This window comes from Mustelus asterias, chromosome 6, assembly GCF_964213995.1.
Source record: "Mustelus asterias chromosome 6, sMusAst1.hap1.1, whole genome shotgun sequence".
NCBI classification, from domain to species: Eukaryota; Metazoa; Chordata; class Chondrichthyes; order Carcharhiniformes; family Triakidae; genus Mustelus; species Mustelus asterias.
In genome coordinates, this window is record NC_135806.1 from 59,415,213 (window position 1) to 59,439,748 (window position 24,536).

General features: G+C 40.3%; 2 protein-coding genes across 13 annotated transcripts in view; one reads left to right on the plus strand and one right to left on the minus strand.

Moving 5' to 3' along the window:
• The window catches only part of LOC144494877 (guanine nucleotide-binding protein G(I)/G(S)/G(O) subunit gamma-7), a 262,401-nt gene extending 251,723 nt beyond the window's left edge, over positions 1 to 10,678 (plus strand). For all 9 annotated transcript variants that reach the window (XM_078214365.1, XM_078214366.1, XM_078214367.1 and 6 more), the window contains one exon: positions 1,709 to 10,678. In XM_078214365.1, the coding sequence (XP_078070491.1) occupies positions 1,709 to 1,834 (126 nt within the window). In that variant the 3' untranslated portion in view covers positions 1,835 to 10,678. The remainder of the gene's footprint in view (positions 1 to 1,708) is intronic.
• The window catches only part of LOC144494876 (uncharacterized), a 146,066-nt gene that overhangs the window by 63,971 nt on the left and 57,559 nt on the right, over positions 1 to 24,536 (minus strand). For 3 of the 4 annotated variants that reach the window (XR_013498164.1, XR_013498166.1, XR_013498165.1), the window contains one exon: positions 4,814 to 4,896. The exons of the other annotated variant lie outside the window; for it this stretch is intronic. The gene's annotated coding sequence lies outside the window, so the exon portion shown is untranslated. The remainder of the gene's footprint in view (positions 1 to 4,813; positions 4,897 to 24,536) is intronic. 4 annotated transcript variants of the gene reach the window in all.

Here is a 24,536-nt window from a genome sequence, read left to right on the forward strand (position 1 = left end):
GGCCTCCGATGGGACTCCTGATACGCCACAATGGAAGACCCCCCCCGTCCCCCATCCCCCACCAGCGAAGGCATGGGAGAATTCCACCCGACATTGGTTCTCAACTATACTGCAAAATGCCCAACTCTTCTTCTCTTACTCCATCTTGAATCCACTGTGGCTGATTGAAGGTTTAACTTTAGTTCCTATTAGCACCTGTGGTCTTCCCCTCATTGCCCTCGCATGCCACTACTTTTTAGCTATTAAGCGGAATAGAAAAAATTAATCCTGAATACTGTTTCAAGCTAAATCATAATTGCTAGTTGAGAGTTTATAAAGAAAACCAGTAAAGATTTCTAATGGTTGAATCGAATGCTAAACCCATTAACTTTTTAAGGGAAAGCAGATAATAGATTAAAAAGGTTTTGCTTTTTCAGTTGTTCTGGGCTCCTGTTTCAGAAGAGTGAAATTAATGCTTGTGGGATCTTGCTCGACGCAATTTGGATGTCATGTTTTCCTACATTACAACAGTGACCATACTTCAAAAGTACTTCAAAGACTGTGAAGCTTTGGATGCCTTGAGGCTATGAAAAGTGCTGGATAAGTGTAATTCCTTTTTACATGTACAGTAAAATGCAGGTGCCAATGATACAAGTCAGTTCAAGTAGAGATCTCACAGCACAGATATATTTGCTGAAAATATATGAGCTGTTAAAGGAAAGCCGGTGCAGATTTGTTAAAGACTATTCATGCTTAACCAATTAGATTGAGTTCTTTGATGAGGGTACTGTGGTTGATATGTATATGGACTTTCAAACGACGTTTGACAACGTGACATATAATAAACTTGTATGTAAAATTAAAGCCGATGGGATTAAAAGGACTGGGATTAAAGGGATTGATACAGAAGTGGCTAAAGGGAAGAAAGCAGAGAGTAATAGTGAATAGTTCTTTTTCAGGCTGCAGGGAAGTACTTTTTGAGAAAATAAATTTATAATGCAGCTCCAGCTACCTCGAGAGCAGCCGTGAGATTTGGACTCCGCTCTTTCTTATGTTTCCTTACACTAAATAAGTCTGGAAGTTTATTGTGAGTTATGTTATCATACAAATGCTTCACATGTTTATATCAAATTCTTTTCTCCACTATTTTAACACAGACATTTAAGCCACTTACTTTAAATGCACCAATGCCGCTATCCGAGTAGCACAGAGGAATGTTATTAACATTGCTGAGCATCATTTCCAGGCCAAAGAGACAAATTATAGATTTTATTTTTCTCCATACTTTCTAAAATATTTATTCTGTGACACTCCACAAGGTCATTGTGAGGCTTATTTAGTATCAAATAAGTTAAAGAAAAATGTACAGGTTGATCTCATCTTATTTGTCAGATCTGTATTACTGTTGCAGCATAAAGAATATAAACATTTTCAGGAAAATAGCCAACTAATTTATGTCAATAATTTGGGTCTGTTGGAGGATTTTGATCTCACTTTTCAACCTTGGGGACTAATAAGGGGATGAACTAGACATATAATTTAGAGGGAAAATATTTTTTGAAGAAAGTAATAATTTTGTCGTTTCATGCCATGTTTATGCTTTTACTGCTATAAGACCGAGGTTAAAGCTGCAGAATGTGCAAAACACTGCAAACAGTCCATGTTTTTCTGTGCTCTCTTACATCATTATGAGTAGTCAATGTCATTGATGACTCTTTAACCTTGACAGGTATCAAAGGCAGCTGTAGATTTGATGAACTACTGTGAACAGCATGCACGGAATGACCCATTGCTCGTTGGAGTGCCAGCCTCTGAAAACCCTTTCAAGGATAAAAAACCTTGCACCATTCTATAGCTGCTGCCAGCCATCCTTTCACAAACTAACCACAGCATCAGAGGACCTGCCAAGAATTTCTATTGGTAATCAGACCTTGAGAAGCAAATGCAGCTTCTGAAATGCAGGACTGCTGTGGAAATGTGTTTTAAAAAATAGGAAAAAAAGTTGGATTCTGTTTGTTTGTCAACTAAGCATGTTTATGGAAGTGAAGGAAAGAAGATGTTATGGTGAAGAGCTTTGAAAAAGGATTGCTATTTTGGACTTTTATGATAGATTTTCTGATTGTAATATTAAGATCTTAGGTTTAAAAAAGCTAACTCGGCAAGGATAATATTTTTGCCTAAAAATTCTTTTAAAAAATTAAAAGTGTATGTGTAAAGAGTGTACATTTGGAAGATGATAATATAGTTTGGGCAATAACACATTAGATGAAGGGGAGCAATTGACTGCATCCATTACATTTTTAAATGTCACATTGTTCATCTTTATTGTCATTAGCAATTAGATATGTGCTGGTGTAGCAGTGTAGTTTTACTTCCTCGGCCTTTTAAATTCCATATTTACACTACCAAAGTATTTGCCAAGGTAAACTGATGTAAATAATCAATGTTTTGTTCATTCGTTCTTCACCCGTTTTTCTTAATAAGACCTGGTAGTTAACCATAAACAAACAGCCCAAACTATAGGATGATTCACAGTTGTCTTTGCTAAACAGTATAACGTAAAATTGAAAATATTTTGTTCAGCGGATGCAAATATTTCATTCCCTCAAAAGTAACACCAGGGGTCCCCATGCAATCCATTTCGATGCTCATGGCATTTATGTGGATTTAGGTAACTTGTTCTATCTATCTGAACATAAATTTTCTTCACTCCACTTTAAGTGAACAAATTATCCAACAATGCAAAGGATAAGACTTATTTTATTGCCATGAGAGTGTATGCACACCATATTCAAAGATCCTAAACTAAACTGTATTATACTTCAACATATTTCACATTCATATTGTTAATTTATAACTCCTTGAAATCGTGCTTATTGAATTTTTATTTGAAACTTAAATTCTCATCTGTTATTTGCAGTATTACCCACAGAATACATTTACCATGCAGAGAGAAAAATCTACTCAGTGGCACGCCAGCAGCTGCAGATTGATAAAACCTCTGGGAATGTCAGTTTAAAACTAAAACAAAGGTTGAGAAAGAAATACTTGCCTATGTGTCAAATGAGCCACAGCTCTTCACATGTCCTTGTTCATTACAAGAAACCTCTTGAGGATCACAAACTGTAGCCTTGTGCCAAAAACCATCAAAATGCCAAGTGATTTATGTCATAGTGAAGTGTTAGAAAACTTTAAAAACCAGAAGGATTTTTAAAAAACATTTATTATTGTATTGGAAGACAAGTGTTAAAACATTTGCCAAGATTTTTCTGTTTAACATCTTTAAACAGGTTGCATGTGCATTGTTCTTTCAGCTGCCTTGCATTGTTGCCTTTTTATTCTCAGCTGTTAAGTGTTAGGTAAGCCTGCCATATTTATATTTAAAACTTTTTTAAGAACCATATTTGTCTCACCAAGAACGCCACCATAAACTTCACTACAAGTTACTGTATGATGAAATGCTTTTTGCAAATGTCCAAGTACACAGTGAACAAGATCGTTTCTCATATTAAAATTCTTAAAGCATTTGAAAATGTAGTTGTGCAATAAAAAATTTTTGGAAGCTGTTCTTTAAGTAACTGGAAGTAGAAGCATATGGTCTGTGACAGACTATAGAACTTTGTGACACATAATCTTGCAGTGCCATCTCAATCCTGCCACCTGTGCTTTTCTCTGCTTTTAACTCTTTTTCTTTCTTTTACAGTGCCTTTTTATTTAGGAAGAACAACACAGAAAAGCTTTAATTACCTTTCATTAGCTGTGCAAATTACAATTTTTCTTTTATCGTGCTAATCTGTGAATTGAATGCCCATATCTTGAAGGAGCACCACACAGGCACTTAACCCAAGTAAAAATTAAAATTTACAAATCTATTAGCTAATTTCACAAAACTGTTGATTGAGGTTTATTCCAAAGTCTTTTAAACTGATATTTGATTTTAAAAATCCTGTGGAGAATATATTTTCCCAGTTTGGTGATTGCAGATTCATGTGAAAACACTTTTATTCAAATTAATCTGGTACTTACAGCCTCATAAATCAACTTCATATGTGCACCATTGACTGGAAGACTGGAAATCATACACATTGACATGATACATTGGTGCTAAGATATACTATAGCAAGGAGTGATAGAATGGATGCATGTGTCTCATAAATTCGAATGCAGCCTCAGTTTCTAAAATGGTCCTGCAACGAAGGTCTAGGTGGATGGAAGATTCTTTCTGGGGGAAGGGTGAGAGAAAGGGGAGGAATCTGAAGTTGGGGACATCTAAAATATCCCACACATCTCTTAGCTGCCTTCTCGAGCAGTATTGAAAAAAGCCTAGGAACCTTGTCACCTTCCCTCCCTTTTGTATAGAGAATGGTAAAGAGCATCAAGACACAGGGGAGAAAGATTTTTTTGAATGGCATATTTCTGCCTCTCCAAAGCAGAGGTTTTAAAATATCATGCAATATTAGTAATCATCCTAGTTCAAGGGCATTCTTCTACTCTGCTGCAGCTAGTCAGGACATCTTCTTTGAAAGTTCTTTTATGTTTCTTGACTTTCTCAAATCATTCAATGATGGAATAAGATTTTCCTTTCAGTTTTCATAATTTACGTGTGAAAAAAATATGGAAGACAAGAGAATAGTGTGGTGTTTCCTCCTTGCCCTAGTTTAGCAGAGAAACTACAGAAGTTCATTCACACAATTTCAATGACAAGACACTAGTAACAGGAAAAATATTTATGAATAATATTGTAAGAAAATGCATTGTTAGTATTGTTGGCTTTCACAGCAAGGCTTGTAACATTAAGTTGCCATGTCACCCAAGCACATTCCTTTATGCCTACCTTCTATTTATTCACTCTTGAGAGTTTCACTGTAAAACCGCAGTCTGCAAGCATTGCTTTCTCTCAATGTGAGATTTTGAATTCTAATCAAAACCAAGGAGAGAGAGCAACTTAGAAATAAAAGAAAATAAATAGGACAGTCTGGCCTAATGTGAACTCTACAATGTCAGGTGAGCAAGACTTCAGAAGTTAATGCATTCTTCAGCAAATCTTACTCATCCTCCTTGTTTGATCATTCAGGATGACGTTCTGCCAAGCCCTTGGTATACTGAGATCTGTATAAAACATGCAGTATGTTGGTGTCCTTCAAAAGAATTGGAATGAAATATGGTTCACGTTGATGAATGTATTTAGGAAGTATCTTATAGTCCAGGGAGTCCTCGTGGCCAGTTATGTGACATGTTACCACATTCTAAGAAAATTTAAACTAACCATAGACCTTCCTTGTGCCACTAAGGTCACCTGACCTTAATGACTGTTTTTGCTGCCGTGTTAGTGCCAGTATCAATAACTGCTTCACAAGAAAATACTCCTAGATCACGCTTTCCAGTACCACTTGTGATAGTATACAAGTTTTGTCTGACAGGAATTTCTCTTCATTAATAACCCAATATCAGTAATGCTTTTGAGAGATTATGCAATGCATCTTGGTTAGCGTAGATATATTTGGAGAACAAACTTCACATTAACCTTATACAATCATTGCATTTTCTTCAGTAAAAACCTGTTTTTTTTGGATCAACACCATGACAATAATTCTTGAATGCACTGAGAAGAACAAAGCTTCTAATTCTTTCTTGATCCATCACTAGTTTAAAACATCAAAGATTACAACCAGTTATTTGATGGTTCAAGAAGAGGAATAACCATCTTATATTCACCTAGTACCTTTAATGACCTCCGGGTGTGCCAAAGCATTTTATAGCAATTAAGTATTTCTGCAGCATTCTTTGTTGTAAGAATATATGGCAGTGAGTTGTGCACAGGATGATCCCTCATTTGCAATGAGTTAATGACCAAATAATCTGTTTTAGTGATGTTGATTGAGGAATAAGTATTGATAAGACAATTATCCTCTTCAAAATAGTGCCACATGATCTTTTACACCCGAGAAGGCAGATGGTCCCTCAGATTAACATCTCATTTGAAAAGTAGCACCTCTGACAGTGCAGCACTTCCTCAATTATTGTACTGAAATGTTAACCTAGATTATGGACTCAAGTTTCTGAAATGGTGTTTGAATACATTACCTTCTGACTCAAAGGTAAAACTGTTACCACGCAGCCAAGACTGGCACCCACAAAATGCGCAAAAGGTTTCTCATCTTTGGGTGACTATTGCCCAGGACAGTGTTATTGTTGGATCTTAAAATTCTAGCCATCAGCAGGTTGTGGAATCTTCCTGGCATTAGAACTTTTCTCCAAAGATTGGAAACTATATCTGATCTTGAATTATCTGTCCCTGACATCTTGACTGTCAGTCAGCAATCTAGATATCTCATACTCTGTCATTAACACAATAACATCTTCTTCAAGTCACTACATTAAAGCTTTCTTTTGACAACGCAAAGTAGAAATTATTCAGTATTTTGTTCTGTTAATCATCTGTTTATTTGACATTCTATTTGCTACCTTCTCTCCTGTTGTGTTTTCCAGGACTTTGAATCTACATGGGAAGGTCAGTTCTCTCAGGTTCTGCATGTCAACAATGTCTGTTTTTCACAAACTAAATTGGCATTTCATGTGAACTCATCTTAAAGGCACCCATCTATTAAGTCTGGTAGTCCAACCAGCATGAAATCTAAATTCTATATTCAACGCTAGACCATGATTAAATTTGATACTAAGATGATTTCATGGAAAGGAGCAATCTTTCGAACCATATCACATCTGCTAAATGTTTTCTTTTTTTATATTTATTTTTTCACACAATGTGGGCATCACTGGCTACATCTGTATTTATTGCCCATCCCTAATTATCCTGGAGAAGGTGGTGATGAGCCACTTTCTTAAACTGCAGTCTATGTGATGTAGGCACAGCCACAGTGCTGTTAGAGAGGGAGTTCCAGGATTTTGACCCAGTGACAGTGAAGCAATGGCGATATCATTCCTAGTCAGGATGGTGCGTGGCTTGAAGTGGAATTTGCAGGTGATGGTGTCCCCAAGAATCTGCAATTCTTAAGGGTCAGAATTCCTTTATCTCAATTGTAAAATACACGCCACCATGATCCACTATTTTATGATTCTACAGAATTTCCTTCCTAATCCAATCACATCTTAGAGTCAAATAATATTTTTTATGCTTTAAAAAATCAAGCTAACAAAGTGGACTCTGTCATCACTAAGCAGTGGCTCACAAGATCACTTGGCATAATTCCTGGTTACTAAGTTTTATCCACCAACATCAGTTGCTCACTCTACAGAGGAACAGCTCATTTCCAATGGCAGCTGTAGTTTCATTAGAATAAATTATTGAGAGTTTAGTTGTACCAACATGTATCCACACTCTCAAGGGAAAAAATAACTGCTTGTCAGACCACATGGGAAGTCAGTTGAAGAAGTAGCCTGCCATATGGAAGTTTATTTATTTCAAATGCTTTCATTATGAAATGCTAAGACGTCAGCTGTGAGGACAAATCCTTACTGAAGTGCCTTTGATGTGATTGGTGAAAAGCAGTAACACTGACTTGAAGATCCTAACAGAGCTGGCTTCCACTGCAGGTCAGTGATTCCCATCTGGGGGTGGGAAAGGAATCACATTTTTGATCTCCTTTTGCTTTGGCAATCTTACAATGTGAAAGGCATGGTTCCAGTCTCTTTGTTTTGGTTCTTTGACACAGCTCCTCCCCTTTTCTCAATTGCTTTTACTTCATTCACCAACATTTAGAATCAAAAGTATTCTTAAGGATGTAGTTTGTACGGGCTTAGTGAAGTGGGCATCCAGTGTTCCAGGTATACATTTAACTCATCTCTGTGTGGACAAAACTCCACTCTAGAAAAAAAGGCAGGTCAATGAAATCACATTGGTAAGGAGTAAATCAAGCATTGTGTTAGACGTTAAAATAAATGCTCATTGGTCTGCTTGGTTCATTTTCATGGATGGACCTTCAAGCTAATAAAGGTAATAGAGTTTAAGAAAGGAAAAAATATACAAGCCTTTAAAATGTTAACTGAATCAAATCAATTTAATCAAAAAAACACAATGACAATGGGACATTTGGTTCTGAAACTTTGGATAAAGAACAGTTACTAGAATTTATTTTGTTTTACAATTCAGATGGCCTGGAGGACTATTATACATTAAAATAGGGTCACTACCAGTTATAAATGGTATCCAAAGTCAATGATCCTTAGAGTACCAGTTTTCTGGGTTTTGCCCAGTTTAACAGAGGAAGCACTTAAGGCCAAGAAGGTGTAACTTGCAAATCATTCTTTCTATTGCTTTACATGGGGATACGGTGATGTCAACCATGGAGGAATATAGGATGAAAGACTCCCACCCTAGGAGTGCAGTATGGAGGAAGGAAGACTGATAAAGGGGTTAAAATTGCAACAAAACTAATTTCAGTTTTTAAAGCTCTTGCAACAGTTTATTTCCAGTTTCTGTAATCTGGTTCTCGTCATACAGCATACAGGATGCACCTGAATTTACCATTTATTTCAGACTAGGTATTTCTTAAAGTATGTTTTCCTAGGTTGTATATTTGACCTAAAAGAAAATATCTTGCTTTTCATCACAGAAGACAAAAATATTGTGTTAAATAAAACTTGATTTGAAAGTTTTATTGAAGTTTAGCCTACAGAGAGCAATCACAGAAGTACTTTCTCCATTTGACTTATAGGGTAAGCAATTACTTGTGCAAATTAGTGGATGCATCTAACGTGATCAGAAAATAACCACAAAAATGCACCAAACTCTTTGAAGAAGTTGTTTTAAAATATTTTAAGCAGTATGCATTATCCAATTCTGAGAAAGAAAGTAGGTAATGAATTTGACGACTCTATCATGCAGATAATATTGGCGTTTGATGATCTGGTGTACCTATTATATAAAAACAGTGACTAAGACTACCTGTGATGCTATTTGTAAATATTGCACACAAAGTTAAGCTATATTTGGTTTCAGAAAAGCAACAAGGAGAAACCATAGTAAGTCTCTGGCGATATAATGGGGTTAATTTTGCCTTTTACACAACAATCAACGGAGGCCCCAGGGTTTTGAGCCCCTGCTCGATTCAATTTGACAGATGAGTTGAAAAATGCCATATAGGTATCCAGATTCAGTTCACTGAATTGTGGTCTTAAGGCGAAGTCGCTTAAGCCCCTAGCATAATAGATTATCATGGTGGGATGGGTTCATTTGTGGAGAGTGAGGGCCTTACAGCAGCAGCAGCCCTGCATCTCCAAGGCTCGCAAAAACAATCTTATGCCTGTATTTACCAGGTCTCTTAAGTTCCATCATCCATAGAGTGCATGGTACAGAATCCAGCCAACTCTAGCAAAAAATGGCAGTTGAGTGTTTCATTTATGCCTTAAGACTCCAATTTCCATATTAAAAAGTGTCTATTGATGGGATATGAGGAAAGGGATGTGTGGAAAATGTTTTTTTACCAGAGGGTGGTGATGCTCTGGAATGTGCTGTCTGGGAGGGTAATAGAGGCGGGTGACCTCACATCCTTCAAAAAGCATTTGGTATGTCATAACATTCAAGGCTATGAGCTAAGTGCTGGTAAATGGGCTTAGGTGGGAGGCCAGGTGTTTCTTTCAGGCTGGTGCAGACTCGATGGGCCAAAAGGCCTCTTCTCAACTCTGATTCTATTGCCTGAACCACCATGTCGCTTCTTTCAAAGTGGAGCCAACAACAATAAACTTGCATTGATATTGCACCTAAAACATGATAAAGCAATCCAAACTCCATGAACCAGTTGCATTAACACAATGGTAAGGCTATCAGCCCCAGTTTGTGCCTCCTGTTTACACAAGGTGAAGGAAGTGAAAAGCAATCCCAATCTCATTAAGTACATTTTACTCAGATAATGCACATTGTCCAATGTGTATGTCCAATAATCAACACCTGCCATCTGAAATGTTAGGATATTCACCACTGTTTGATGTGACAAGCATAAACTAGCCCTGTATTTCCCATACATGAGAATAAAGGCCCTAAGTATTCAGAAAAAGTTGTTTATCAATGTGCACTTGGGCCATGTTAGTCACAATTATCCTTCCCTGCATAAAGCTGACATACTGTTGGCATTCTTTTGAGTGTGGACTGAGCGAAATTGAATTAATAATCTTACAGAGAACACAAGGCACAAATCACTCTGCTTGTACTGAGGAAGAAATTTCCTTTTTATGTCGAGCCATGTTTTTAGCCCAACTTAATGAATATCAAATAAATGGAAATATTTACATCTAATGTTCCTGAACAGACCAGAATTGTATTTTTCAGTAATACAATCAAATATTTGATTAATCCATATCATAAATATCTAAAATACAAAGTATTACATTGACAAAAACAAAAAGAATCTGTAGTGGGAGGAAAGATTTCCAAAATGGCAGCCACCCAGTGTGTGCATTGTGCATACGAGCTCTCCTAACAGCCTCTAGGTAGCTAATAATACTTCTGTATTCCAACTAAATTATATTTCTCACTTTTCACAAAACAAGAAACTGTGGTTATTAGTGTTAATTTTTTATATGCGTATCAAGTTAAATGTCTTTTTACTTTGAGTATTCACTTGTGTTGTGTGTGTTCTGAATGCATATATAAGAATATGTACAAATAAAACACAATAAGGATAAGATAATTATTTGTAACCAGTAGTTGTGTACCTTGTATTAAACCCCTTACTGAATGTGCTTTGTTGATTCTCTGTATGTTATTTGATTGCTATCAAGGCTAACATTTAAGGGGTTAGAGTATTGCCGGATGTTTTCACATTTATTCTAGCCGTGCTGTACGAATTGTAAATTGTGCTTGCTATCTTTGTTGCCCTTTTTCAATTATGCTATTAACACCTTATTGCACAATGTTCAAAGTGTTGTACAATTTTGCAGGATGACTTGATAGAACTCCAAAGCGTTCACACGTTATTTTAATAAATTAGGTTTTTAAGATACACACATATATAAATATGAAATACTTTGTGAATCTGTCTTGCAGCTTCAGCAACAATGCCAACATATTAATACTCACTTGCCACATTGACATTTTAATATTATTGAACTTCTGTTGAACTTTTGAAAAATTGTTTCACTGTGAAAATGTTTTTTTTAGGAGAATGTCTGTCTTGTAGAGCAGGGCTACGACTGCATCAGCATAATGACTGATTTTACATTTGCTTTTCACACAAGAAACAATCAGCCTTTTACCTATGAAATGGTGGCTTATTTTTAAGGGGAATTAAACATTAGACATAATAAGACAGATTCCAGTACTGAAGCATGGAACAGTAAGTGTGATGTGGGCTGCAGTTCACCTGTTTTGAATCTTAAGTTCCCACGCCAGCGAGAAAACCGGAGTGTTTCCTGCTGGCATTAGTCGTGACTGTGAGGTGGGATTCTCCCACCTGAGCGATGCAAATGTATGCTTTGCAGGAAACACTCCCACCAGCCTGGCTGTTCTCCATGCACAGTAAGAAGTCTCACAACACCAGGTTAAAGTCCAACAGGTTTATTTGGTAGCAAATACCTGACAGACAGGCCCTACCCCCCCTCCCTTCCCTGCAATGGAAATGGTGAACCCCACCCCCGAACATTTGGCCTAGTGATTTTAGGTATCTCTCTAATCAAAGCCTTCATTCTGGTCTGTATACTGTGAAAACCTTGAAGTGGGCTGATCACTTTAATCTCTGTGCCCCCTGGACACCTGGCAAGCTTCCAAATACCAGCAACTCTCCATTCTGCAGATGGTATTCCCCTTTCTCTCACAAGCTGCCAGTGTGAGAAGACCCCTTTCTGCTCCTCTGACTGACAGGAGAAGACACTTTCACTGAGGAAAGGAGATTTCCTTCTCTTCAGATGCTCCCTAAGCCCCATTTTTAACAACAGCATTTATTCCTAGTTTCTGACCCTTCCCAGAGAGCACAAATCCTTGGAAATTCTTTGAAGTCTTTTGTTTTCCTTTGAAAACCTTTGCTTTCATTCAATTTCATAGTGCAGTCTAACAAGCCTTTGATTGACAACCTTATGGTTTTTGCACAACGTGCAGTGTTTATCTTTCCCTTCACGGTTGAATGCATCTCTATTCCACCCCCCCCGCCCCCCCCCCCCCCCATTGTTCCTAACCACAATGCTTATAGAGAAGAGAACTTAGCTGCTTTGAAGTTGCCTGCAACTATGAACCGAAAGACCCCTTGGGGTCCAACGCACCAGCTCCACGATGCTCATGACCAGCACCAAAGCCTGCCCGATGCAGATCCTGCTGGGGACGTTGGTGAATGGCGGGAAGGCTTTGAATCGGGCTTCATGCCCGCTAATTTCATTCAAATTGGCGGTTCTGCATAGTCAACAGGTTCCAACCTGGTCTGGGCAGGGACCTGATCGGGGCTGCCTAGATGAATGGCAACGGAATGTCAGGAATCCCGATGCCCCATTCAGCGGGGTGTCAGGATTCCCACCAGCGGCAAATGAGGCCAGTGAATCCCCGCCATGGTATTTATGTTTAACAAGTTAGTAAAATAAACATGAACAATTGTATTCAGCAGGTCAAGCTGCAGTTCTCAACTAGAAGTTTAGGAATAAAATTCCAGCCTTGGCTAATAATTTAACTTGCATCAATTTAGCCCTGGATCATTGGATGCAGCGCTTTAAAGAAGCAAACGTCTGTTTTGGAACAGATGGTGAAACTTAGTCGGTTTAGTTCTGCTCTGCAGAAATATGGTCAGCCAATTAGTTCTAGCTATGCCAAAGTTAACAGAAGCTCATTGTCTGTCTATCATTAGTGGCAATAAACAGCATTGGAGGAAAATATAGAATGCAAAATAAATGTTAGTGCAATACTTGTACCACTTAGATACCCAGCACGTGTGTTCCTGATTGCAGCCAAGTTTGGAACAAGTACCACGCTCAGAAAGTGGCCATGTTTCCAAACTAAAAGAAGATGACAGGGACGCTAATATAAGCTGCATCAACATACTCCTCTACTAATCACTGTTACATCTCTCCAAAACATTTTTACACCTCTGTTCACCACTGTTAGACTCCTGCAAACCCATTACTACACCTCTGCTAACCACTGTTACAGCTATGTTAGCTACTATTTCACACACAAGCTAACCACTGTTGCACCCTTTGAACCACTGTTATACTTCTGCTACCCAATGTTGGGCACAAGGAATGTCCTGAGATCACTGTTCAATTTCCCAGAGAAATGTTATCCACCTTTTATTAAACATAATAGCCTGGAAACTGCTGGAGAATTCACTTTTGAGTTAGTGTAGGTTTGTGGAAGAATTTTCTGCTGGCTCACTTTAGCAGCATCTGAGCTCAGTGTGAGCTTTCTCTTCGAGCCAATGAGACGGAAGCAGTAGTAATCCTCTAACTCTGCAATTAAGAGCCAGTTAAACAACCAAAAGAGTACTGGGAAAGCAAAGCTAGCTGTTTACTCTGTACGCCTGCTGCTGAAGTGAGTTTTGCTGATAGAGGAAAGCCAATGTTACACATCAAGAGATGCAAGCCTGTACAGCAAGACTCGAGAGGAAGCACACAAGACACCAGAAATGCCAGGTTACCAGGAATAGAAGGAGGTAGTTTAAAGAAGGTCAGGACATTCAGATACCACAATCTCAGACATGACATTCACAGGAAGGGCTGTCAATTCAAAGCTCTGTTTGAGCATTCCCAAAATTCCACAAGGGAATAATTTTGAAAGAAGAGGCATCAAACATCTGCGATAAACACAGAAACATGAGGCAGCACAAGCAACTCAAGCTGCCAATTTTTGTAACTTCATAACAAAGTAAATGTTCTGATCCTGATTTGAACATTGTGCTGAATATTTCCCTGTCATTGGCCAAGAGGTAAAAGGAATAATGAGACAATAGATGATATTTAATAAGTAGGATAGGGTGTTGCCCAGTGGATGCGATTTGTCCCAGAAGCAATTAAGTGGAATAAAAACAAGAGATGTTGGAAAAACCCAGCAGGCCAGGCAGGATCTGTGAAGAGAAACAGAGCTAATGGGCTGAATCTTTTGTCCTCCTCACTGGTGAGTTTGGTGGTAGGGAACATTTAATCAGGTGGAAGGGTGCTGGTTGTAGACCCTGCTGCCCTCCCATCTCCATCCCAGTGAAGTCCACGACAGGAAGGCTTGAGAACGGCCTTCCTGCCTCTCCGCCAGTTGAAGCCCTTAAATCAGCATTAATTTTCCACTTAAGAGCCTCATCCCACCACCGATGGTATTCACCCTGTGGCAGGTGGGGGTCTCACCACATGGGAACACGACAAGCAAACCCTGGTCTATTATTTTGTGGGCTCCTGAGGGAATTCCCTAGTTCAAGAGCACTCAGTGCCTGATTGAAGGATTAGGAATTAGGAAGAAGGGGCCCACTGAGAGCCACAAGTAATAATGAACTGCCTGTGCCAGAAGTGTTATTTACAGTTCCTGTTAATGTCGATTCAGTGGAAGCATTTCAGACTACAGAATTATACCATTCTACAAGAAACAAAAAAATACTCAAATACTCAATTTATATTGCATAGGGGATAGCAATGAGAACCGTCAGAGGATACAGCAGGATATAGATCGGTTGAAGACTTGGGTGGAGAGATGGCAGATGGAGTTTAATCCGGACAAATGTGAGGTAATACATTTTGGAAGGTCTAATGCAGATGGGAAATATACAGTAAATGGCAGAATCCTTAAGACTATTGATAGGCAGAGGGATCTGGGTGTACAGGTACACAGATCATTGAAAGTGACAACGCAGGTGGAGAATGTAGTCAAGAAGACATATGGCATGCTTGCCTTCATCAGCCAGGGCATTGAGTTTAAAATTTGGCAAGTCATGTTGCAGCTTTAAAGAACCTTAGTTAGGCTGCACTTGGAATATAGTGTTCAATTCTGGTCGCCACACTATCAGAAGGATGTGGAGGCTTTGAAGAGGGTACAGAAAAGATTTACCAGGATGCTGTCTGATATGGAGGGCATTAGCTATGAGGAGAGGTTGGAGAAACTTGGTTTGTTCTCACTGGAATGGCGGAGGTCGAGGGGCGAACTGATGGAAGTCTGCAAGATTATGAGGGGCACAGACAGAATGGATAGTCAGAAGCTTTTTCCCAGGGTGGAGGAGTCAATTACTAGGGGAGATAGGTTTAAGATGCGAGGGGCAAGGTTTAAAGGAGATGTACGAGGTAAGTTTTTTTACATAGAGGGTGGTGGTGCCTGGAATTCGCTGCCAAGGGAGGTAGTGGAAGCAGATACAATGGTGACTTTTAAGGGGCATCTTGACAGATACATGAATAGGATGGGAATAGAGGGATATGGTCCCGGAAGGGTAAGGGGTTTTGGTTCAGTCGGGCAGCGTGGTCAGTGCAGGCTTGGAGGGCTGAAGGGCCTGTTCCTGTGCTGTAATTTTCTTTGTTCTTTGATTGCATGGTTTGCAGTTCTATTTGCAACTCCACAGAAAATGATGCAGTTCCTGCCAACATGCAGCAAGATTTGGGTAATATTCAGGCTTGGGCTGACAAGGGGGAAATAGCACCAGAAGACTGCTGTCCTTAATGGGATTTTTAAAATTTATTACTTTTAACCCCATCCTTAAAGTTACAAAGTTAATGCTCAGAGTGGACTGGACAAATCCATTCCTTGCTTGCTGCAAAAAACAGATTCACATTCCAATTGAATCCAATTCATGGTCTCCACAAGAGAGACAAACAAGATCCAAGCTGACAAATAGGGCACTGCACCCCATCTTGGGCTTGATCTGACACTTGACCTTAGCTAAAAGGCTGAGAAGCGATAAGATGGTAAACATGAAGGTAACCAATTGGAGGGCACCCCTGGGAAGATTGTGCCACCAGTCTCACTGCCAACAAATGCAAGACCCCATTTTTGTCCCAAAGTCAGTGTCCCAAAGCCCACAGGAATATCCAAAACCTGAATTTTTCAGGTGGCAGGGTCTCGCTTCCCTCCATCCGGAGAGCTTCCCACAGATTCCAACTGTCCCGTGGCCATTTCACACTCCGAATGGCTGCAGGTGGGAATTCCACCCCTCAATCTGATTGGCCGGCAGATCTCCAGTCCCTGCAGTGGACAAGAGGAATTGCATGAGGATGCCAGAGACTAAGTTTGACCACCAGAGGCCAAGGTACGTTCAAGGAGTCCCAGGACAGGGCGGGGGGGGGGGGGGTTCTTGGAAGGCCTGGGGCCATAAAGGTGTGATTGAGATCTTGGAGAGAGGCCAGGGAGGAGAGGGAGGTCCAGAGGCAACCGGATGTCAAAAGGTAGGACGCCTGACTTCAGTAGGAGGTTTCTGATGGAGGTGCCTAACCCCCATTCCCACCTAAGGTCTAAGTCCTTAAGGGCCTCATCTTCACTGGTATTTTGAAGCTGGATACTAGCAGCTTTTCAGTGGTCTTGGAATGGGGTTGCCTTCCTTTTCAGGCACTCTTTGGCCTCTGAAGAATATCCCCCGCCACCCCCCTCCCCCCGCCACCCCACCACATGAAAATGGCGCCACCTGCCTTCACCAACCACCACCTCACTCTGACTTTGCCAGGGTCTGGCTGACTGGCCCTAGCATCCCCACACCCTGTTGTAAGGGCCTGTGTTCAGCAAGTTATGTTATTCCTCCAGGTAGACCCCACCAATGGCCACAACTCCAATCAGAGGGTCACAGTCCTTAATGGGACCAGCCTTTCCAGCAGCAGCCAATGAGTTAATTGCCATTCACAAGATGCAGCCTGGGTCCCGCTGATTGCCAAGGCAGGGTTGCTTCCCCCGCCCCCGGCCCCCTCCATTCCCTTGTTTTCAGGCTCCCCCTAAACTCAGCCATGATTTCTCATTGATAATAACTGGTGCTATTTCAGTACATTAAAATTCAGGAGAGTCATCAAACAATATTTGACATGGAATCACCTATAGAAATAAAATAATCCAGATTTTCCCGTCAAAATAACAATGAAGTCAACGGCATTTTATGCACAAATAGTAGAGAAGATTCCGGTGAGGGTCAGATGCAACATTAAATTGAAAAATCCAAAAGATTCAGTTCCACTTGCTAACTTTGTGAAAATGGCATTTTATTGTCTGCCTTGTATATAAATGCATTGAACAGTGATCAGTAGATGTATTTATGAAGTAGATAGAGACAAAATTTGTTGTAGAATGTTACGCCTCATCCATTTCAATCTAAATGCCCTTCTAACTTTGTAGTAAGTCTTGATTAACCATCAACCAATTAACCATCCTGGGACAGAAAATTAATGACTAGAAGTGTAGAGTTGCATTCCTTCAGGTTTTAGTTATAGGAGATTATGAAACTGTCACATCTACAATTTAAGCAATCTTTTTTATCCGATTCTTTATTTCTCTTTCTGCACCTGATTTGACATTGAATTCTCCCACTCTCATTTACAGTTGTGTGTCAGTCCTTGTTTGGGGGTCGGTTTAGCTCAGTTGGCTGGACAGCTGGTTAGTGAAGTGGAGCAACATCAAATGCATGGGTTCAATTCCCATAGCAGCTGAGGTTATTCAAGAAGGCCTTGTCTTCTCAACTTTGCCCCTTACCTGAGATGTGGTGACCCTCAGGTTAAATCACCACCAGTCTAAGGTTGGGAGTATGGCGGCTTTATTAGTCCTTGTGCTGTTAATTTCAGTCTGATTTGTGAGGTGACATACAGTTAATTGCTCTGCCCAGCCCAGTTCTGCAGGTCCTGTTAACCTCACTGTGTCATTATCAACTCTCACTTTCACTGTTCAGCCACGCAAAAGGTGTAAAACCTTAAATGTGCAAGGGCGATCCTCGGCGGCATGATGGCACAGTGGTTAGCACTGCTGCCTCAAAGTGCCAGAGACCCAGGCTCAATTCCCGGCTTGGGTCACTGTCTGTGCAGAGTCTGCATGTTTTCCCCATGTCTGCATGGGTTTCCTCCGGGTGCTCCGGTTTTCTCCCACAGTCCGAAAGACGTGCTGGTTAGGTGCATTGGCCATGCTAAATTCTCCCTCAGTATGTAGCCGAACAGGCATCGATCGGAGTGTGGCGATTAGGGGATTTTCGCAGTAACTTCATTGCAGTGTTGATGTGAGCCTACTTGTGACAGCAATAAATAAACTTTAACTTTAAAACTTTATAAACTTTAAACTTTAACTAACAGCCAGCGCCGTTAGATACCCCGCAGCAAAACCTGACCCGAGAACTAAATATAGCAGACAGGATCAATCGAATAGTTTTTGCCAAAGTTTCAATGAGAATATTTGTAACAGCTCTCTAGAAACTGGGTACATCAGTGGAATAGTACACCATGCTTTCATTTCTGGATTACAGATTATAACTATTGGCTGCTCTAGTGGGATAACTGCCTGCTGTCTTGAATGCCTTAAAGGGCCATTGTGAAAAGTGAAATCAGACTGGGCGGTTGCAAGCCAGTTGCTAATAGCTGAGAATCAGCAGCACAACTTGGCTCTAAAGAGGAGCCGATAGCACATCAGGATTAGGGTTGAGTGAAGACAGAAAATTCTATCTGTGCTTTGACTTGCAGGAATATGCTGGGATCTCACGGCTCCAGCATTTTCTGACCAGGTAACGCTGAGAATGCTCATCCTGCTCACAAGCCTCACTAAAGGACTGAAAAGAAGAAAAGATTTCTCCACATTCCATTCAAAAACTGAACAATCGCTATACTGGAAGCAGACAGTTCACTGCCCCATTTACTGGATTGATCCAATAAGTGGGCAACAAAATACCTACTTGCTGATATTGTAAATCTTCCCCTAGCTTTCGATGAAAGGTTAGTGATGCGGAGCAGCGTCAACAGCATAGGTTCATAAGTTCAGGACATAGAGGTATCATCCTGTATGAGGTGTAGTTCAGACAGCCTGATTCAAGAGAGCTTGACAAGGCCATGCAGAGCTTTTGTACCACATCATGGCTATATAAAACCAGAGCTAAGATTGAGATACTGAATCTGGATGGAAAAAGAGGGAAAACATTCTATTCACCAGTGATTCATCCCGCTCCCCATTATTACAATAGAGTAAAAATTTCTGCAATGGTTAAAGAACAAAGAACAGTACAGCACAGGTAACAGGCCCTTCGGCCCTCCAAGCCTGTGCCGCTCATTGGTCCAACTAGACCATTCGTTTGTATCCCTCCATTCCCAGACTGCTCATGTGACTATCCAGGTAAGTCTTAAACGATGCCAGCGTGTCTGCCTCCACCACCCTACTTGGCAGCGCATTCCAGGCCCCCACCACTCTTTGTGTAAAAAATGTCCCTCTGATATCTGAGTTATGCCTCGTCCCTCTCAGCTTGAGCCCGTGACCCCTCGTGATCGTCACCTCCGACCTGGGAAAAAGCTTCCCACTATTCACCCTATCTATACCCTTCATAATTTTGTACACCTCTATTAGGTCTCCCCTCATTCTCCATCTTTCCAGGGAGAACAAGTCCAGTTTACCCAATCTCTCCTCATAGCTAAGACCCTCCATACCAGGCAACATCCTGGTAAACCTTCTCTGCACTCTCTCTAAAGCCTCCACATCCTTCTGGTAGTGCGGCGACCAGAACTGGACGCAGTACTCCAAATGTGGCATAACCAGCGTTCTATACAGCTGCAACATCAGACTCCAGCTTTTATACTCTATACCCCATCCTATAAAGGCAAGCATACCATATGCCTTCTTCACCACCTTCTCCACCTGTGCGGCCACCTTCAAGGATTTGTGGACTTGCATACCTAGGTCCCTCTGTGTTTCTATACTCTTGATGGCTCTGCCATTTATTGTATAACTCCCCCTTACATTAGTTCTTCTTAAGAGTGTTTATATTTCTGAAATAGTTTCTAATTTTTAAAATAATTTTGAAGCTGTTGATTGAGTTGTATGAATATTGATAGAGGCTCAGTCAGCATATGAGGCATCAAGGATTCAGGATGGTACAAAACCTTTGTTAAATACAGAGTAAACTCTTGTGTTTCCTTGTACCCTTCTAACTTCATCTCACCAATCACTCAAGTAGGACTGGTAGTATTATGAGTTCTTTATTCAAAAATGTCAGTGGTATATACATGTTGCTGGAGAGTTCTTACTGGTATGTCTTGTTTGATCAACTAACACACTCCAACCACTATGTCACGCAACAACTGATATCATATTCTGACTGATGATATATACAGATTATGGACATATCCACAATATAAATGACCATGCATTTTTCTGTACAGGTGGGATCATTGTCATGTATTATAAATGAAATTGAAACATATTCATGAGAAGCTCTCGAATGGAATTCAGATAAATAATTGAAGGAGAAAATAAAGCTAAGGATATGCGGGAAAGCCAAAATTACTCTTTAGAAGAGCTGGCACAGATTTTATGAGTGGCCTCTTTCTGTACTGTACTAATTCACAATTTCTCATTCTCCTCGATTGGAAATGTGTTACACGCTCATGACTAATAATCATCTTTCAGACAATGAATATTTAAAGCTGTATTTTTGATTGCTTCAATCTAAATTCTGAGTACAGAAATTGCTATGAATGTTCCTCTGTGTTTTAGATTTTTTTAAAGGAGATCAAAGATGAAAAGATTTAGACTGCCCACACTGAAACTGCACATCAATCAAAATCTCAACATGTATTACACAGAAATATTTGGAATGGGAGTAACCATCAGGCTCTCATACCAGTTGTGCCTTTCTGTTAAATCATGGCTGATCTGCACCTCACTTCCATTTCCACACTTTTGCTATATATCTCTTGTTTCTATTACCCAATAAAAAAAACTGTCTATCTCAGTCTTGCTAGTTTCAACCCACCCCATACCCTCCCCTTCCCCCTTCCCCTAGCAACAGCTTTTTATTGAGCAGGGCTTCGAGGAGGGTGGTGGGGGAGTTCTAGATTCCTGCTCCCCTTAATGTGAAGAGATTCTTCCTTAATCAGCTCCTATATGGGTTTATTTTGATTTTTTTTAATTTGGCATACAATGTTTCATCAAGGTCTTTAACTGGAGGAGTCCAACCATGGAATCAAATAGCAAGCCATACACTCACATTGCACATTACAGTGAGACCAGGCATCACACTCGCGATTGACAACTGGGTAAATTTGAAGGAGGCTGCACAACTAAATCAAGTGAAGGAAAGGGAGCTGCGATAACTAGTTAACTGGATGATCCATCTAGCAGTGAATGCAGTCGGGTAGGAGATCTCAACATGTTTCCTTTCTGGAATGAGCACAAACACTGAAAAGCAGCAGATTAGACAGAAGGTTGCAGACATTGAGAGGTTTGTCTCAACATGGTTATTTTCTATCATTATCTCTGAAAGTCATAACAAGGAATATGAATAGTATCATAGACCCAATAATGTTGATGTGCAGTCATAGGGAATACTTTAGTGCCATGAGAATTTATCTAACATTGTTCATAGATCATTTTGAGCCTGATGGTTACTAAGGGGAGGCAGTGGAATAGGGACTGGACTAGTAATCCAGAGTCCCAGGTTTATGCTCTGGGGACCCGGCTTCAAATCCCACCATGGCAGATGGTGAAATTTGAATTCAATAAAAAATTGGAATTAAACATCTAATGATGATCATGAAACCATTGTCATCATTACAAACCCATCTGGTTCACTAATGTCCTTTAGGGGAGGAAATCTGCCATCCTTACCTGGTCTGACCCACAGCAACGTGGTTGACTCTCAAATGCCCTCTGAAATGGAGGACAGTTAGGGATGGGAAATAAATGCTGGTCCAGCCAACGATGCCCACTTCCCATAAAATGAATTTTCAGAAAACCCCAATTGCAAGTCTCTCATTTTATCTAAGAAAGTTAGATCAGAATATTTTCTAAATGGTGAGAAACTAATCCAAAAAATAATTCAAAACCTTAAAGAATTGTCAGGGCTGGACTTAAACGGCTGGAAGGGTTGGGAGCTATGCTACAGTTGTACAATGCTCTGTTTAAAGTGGATTGAGAATATTAGATTGTGTTCTGGGCACCACATCTCAGGAAAATAATGTTGGTGCCAGAGGGGATGTGCCATAGATTCACCAGAATTATATTGAGAATTAAAGGGTTAAACTATGATTTGATTTGATTTATTATTGTCACATGTATTAACATACGGTGAAAAGTATTGTTTCATGCGTGCTATGCAGACAAAACATATCGTCCAAAGAGAAGGAAACGAGAGAGTGCAGAAAGTAGTGTTACAATCATAGCTACGGTGTAGAGAAAGATCAACTTAATGCGAGGTAAGTCCATTCAAAAGTCTGACAGCAGCAGGGAAGAAGCTATTCTTGAGTCAGTTGGTACATGACCTCAGACTTTTGTATCTTTTTCCCAAAGGAAGAAGGTGGAAGAGAGAATGTCCGGGGTGCGTGGGTTCCTTAATTATGCTGGCCGCTTTGCCAAGGCAGCGGGGAGTGTAGACATAGTCAATGGATGGGAGACTGGTTTGCGTGATGGATTGGGCTACATTCATGGCCTTTTGTAGTTCCTTGCAGTCTTGGGCAGAGCAGGAGCCATACCAAGTTGTAATACAACCAGAAAGAATGCTTTGTATGGTGCATCAGTAAAAGTTGGTGAGGGTCGTAGCTGACATGCCAAATTTCCTTAGTATTCTGAGAAAGTAGAGACGTTGGTGGGCTTTCTTAACTATAGTGTCAGCATGGGGGGATCAGGACAGGTTGTTGGTGATCTGCACACCCAAAAACTTGAAGCTCTCGACCCTTTCTACTTCGTCCCCATTGATGTAGACAGGGGCATGTTCTCCTTTACGCTTCCTGAAGTTGATGACAATCTCCTTTGTTTTGTTAACATTGAGGGAGAGATTATTGTTGCACCAGTTCACCAGATTCTCTATCTCATTCCTGTACTCTGTCTCGTCATTGTTTGAGATCTGACCCACTACAGTGGTGTTGTCAGCAAACTTGAAAATCGAGTTGGAGGGGAATTTGGCCGCACAGTTATAGGTGTATAAGGAGTATAGTAATGGGCTGAGAACACAGCCTTGTGGGGCACCGGTGTTGAGGATGATCATGGAGGAGATGTTGTTGCCTAGCCTTATTGATTGTGGTCTGTGAGTTAGGAAGTTCAGGATCCAGTTGCAGAGGGAGGTGTCAGGGCCCAGGCCACGGAGGTTGGAGATGAGTTTCGTGGGAATAATGGTATTGAAGGCTGAGCTGTAGTCAATAAATAGGAGTCTGACATAGGTGTCCTTGTTATCTAGGTGTTCCAGGGTTGAGTGCAGGGCCAGGGAAATGGCGTCTGCTGTGGACCTGTTATGTAGACTAAAGTTAAACTCCCTGAAGTATAGAAATTTAAAGGGTTGTCGTAGTTGACATGTTCAAGATTTAATCACGATATGACAATATGATAGATTAATCAGTGAGAGATTATTTCCTCCAGTGAGGGGGTCCAGAACAATGGCAAAATCTTAAAATTAGAGCTTGACTGTTCAGGGGTGATGTACTGAAGCTTTTCATCACACCAAGAATAGCAGAACTCTCTCCTCCCAAAAACTAGTTCAAAGCCTAGGTCAGCTGAAAATATTAAATAGAGTGATGGACTTACGTTAGCTAAATTATTGTAGGATACAAAAGCAAGACAGCAGCTGCACGTACTTTAAAAGTAAATATATGATACAAATCAAACGTGATCTAATTGAATAGCTCAAGGAGCTAAATGGATTATGCCTGTCCTAAGTTTATTAAGTGATATGGTTCAAAGACAGGGCAGTGTATTGAAATGCAGATTAGCCATGATCTATATGCAAGAGGCTTGAAGGGCTGAATGACCTATTATTCCTATTGCTGTAAATGTATACAAATACTCAATATCAATGACAGGACCCAAAGAATCCCATCGCTGCCCATTGCCTGCACTCCCTGCTCTCAAAGACATGATCACATGGAAACCTATTACTGCATTCTAGCACAGTCAGTCACTGAACTCTAATGAAGTCAAGAAATGATCAAACGTGATTTCATTAAGGTCTGGTCCTTTTAACTGAGAGGTCAGATTGTGATATCACAGGGCAAGGTTCACCCTGCCAATGCATATCACAGTGAGATCAGACACCACAATAGGTTGTAAACTGGATAAATTTGAACATGCAGCTACACAATTAATTTGAGTGAAGGAGAAGGAGCTGCACTGATTGTTACTCTCATGAAGATCTAATTAGGAGAAAATGTGGCCAGCTAGAAGATCTGAGTAAGTTTGCTTTGTGAGGGGAGCATGAATAATGATAACATCATCAGTTGGGAGACTCAATGCAGGGTTGCAGATATTGAATTGTTTGTCTCAACATCATTATCTTGCATTGTAATTTGTGAAAACAATGTCAAACACAATAATACTGCTGCACAGTACGGTAGAATAATTGTGTTTGTTATCACAAATAAATCTTCCATGCCTTTGCTAGGAGGTAGTCTGGGACCTTCAATTCTGATGGCTACCCAACCCTCTCTCAGGTCCCTGCTAGAAGTTCCTGACTGATCATCTCACTGCCAATTTGTAAGTTTAGTGCTCATGCCATGTTCTATCACTA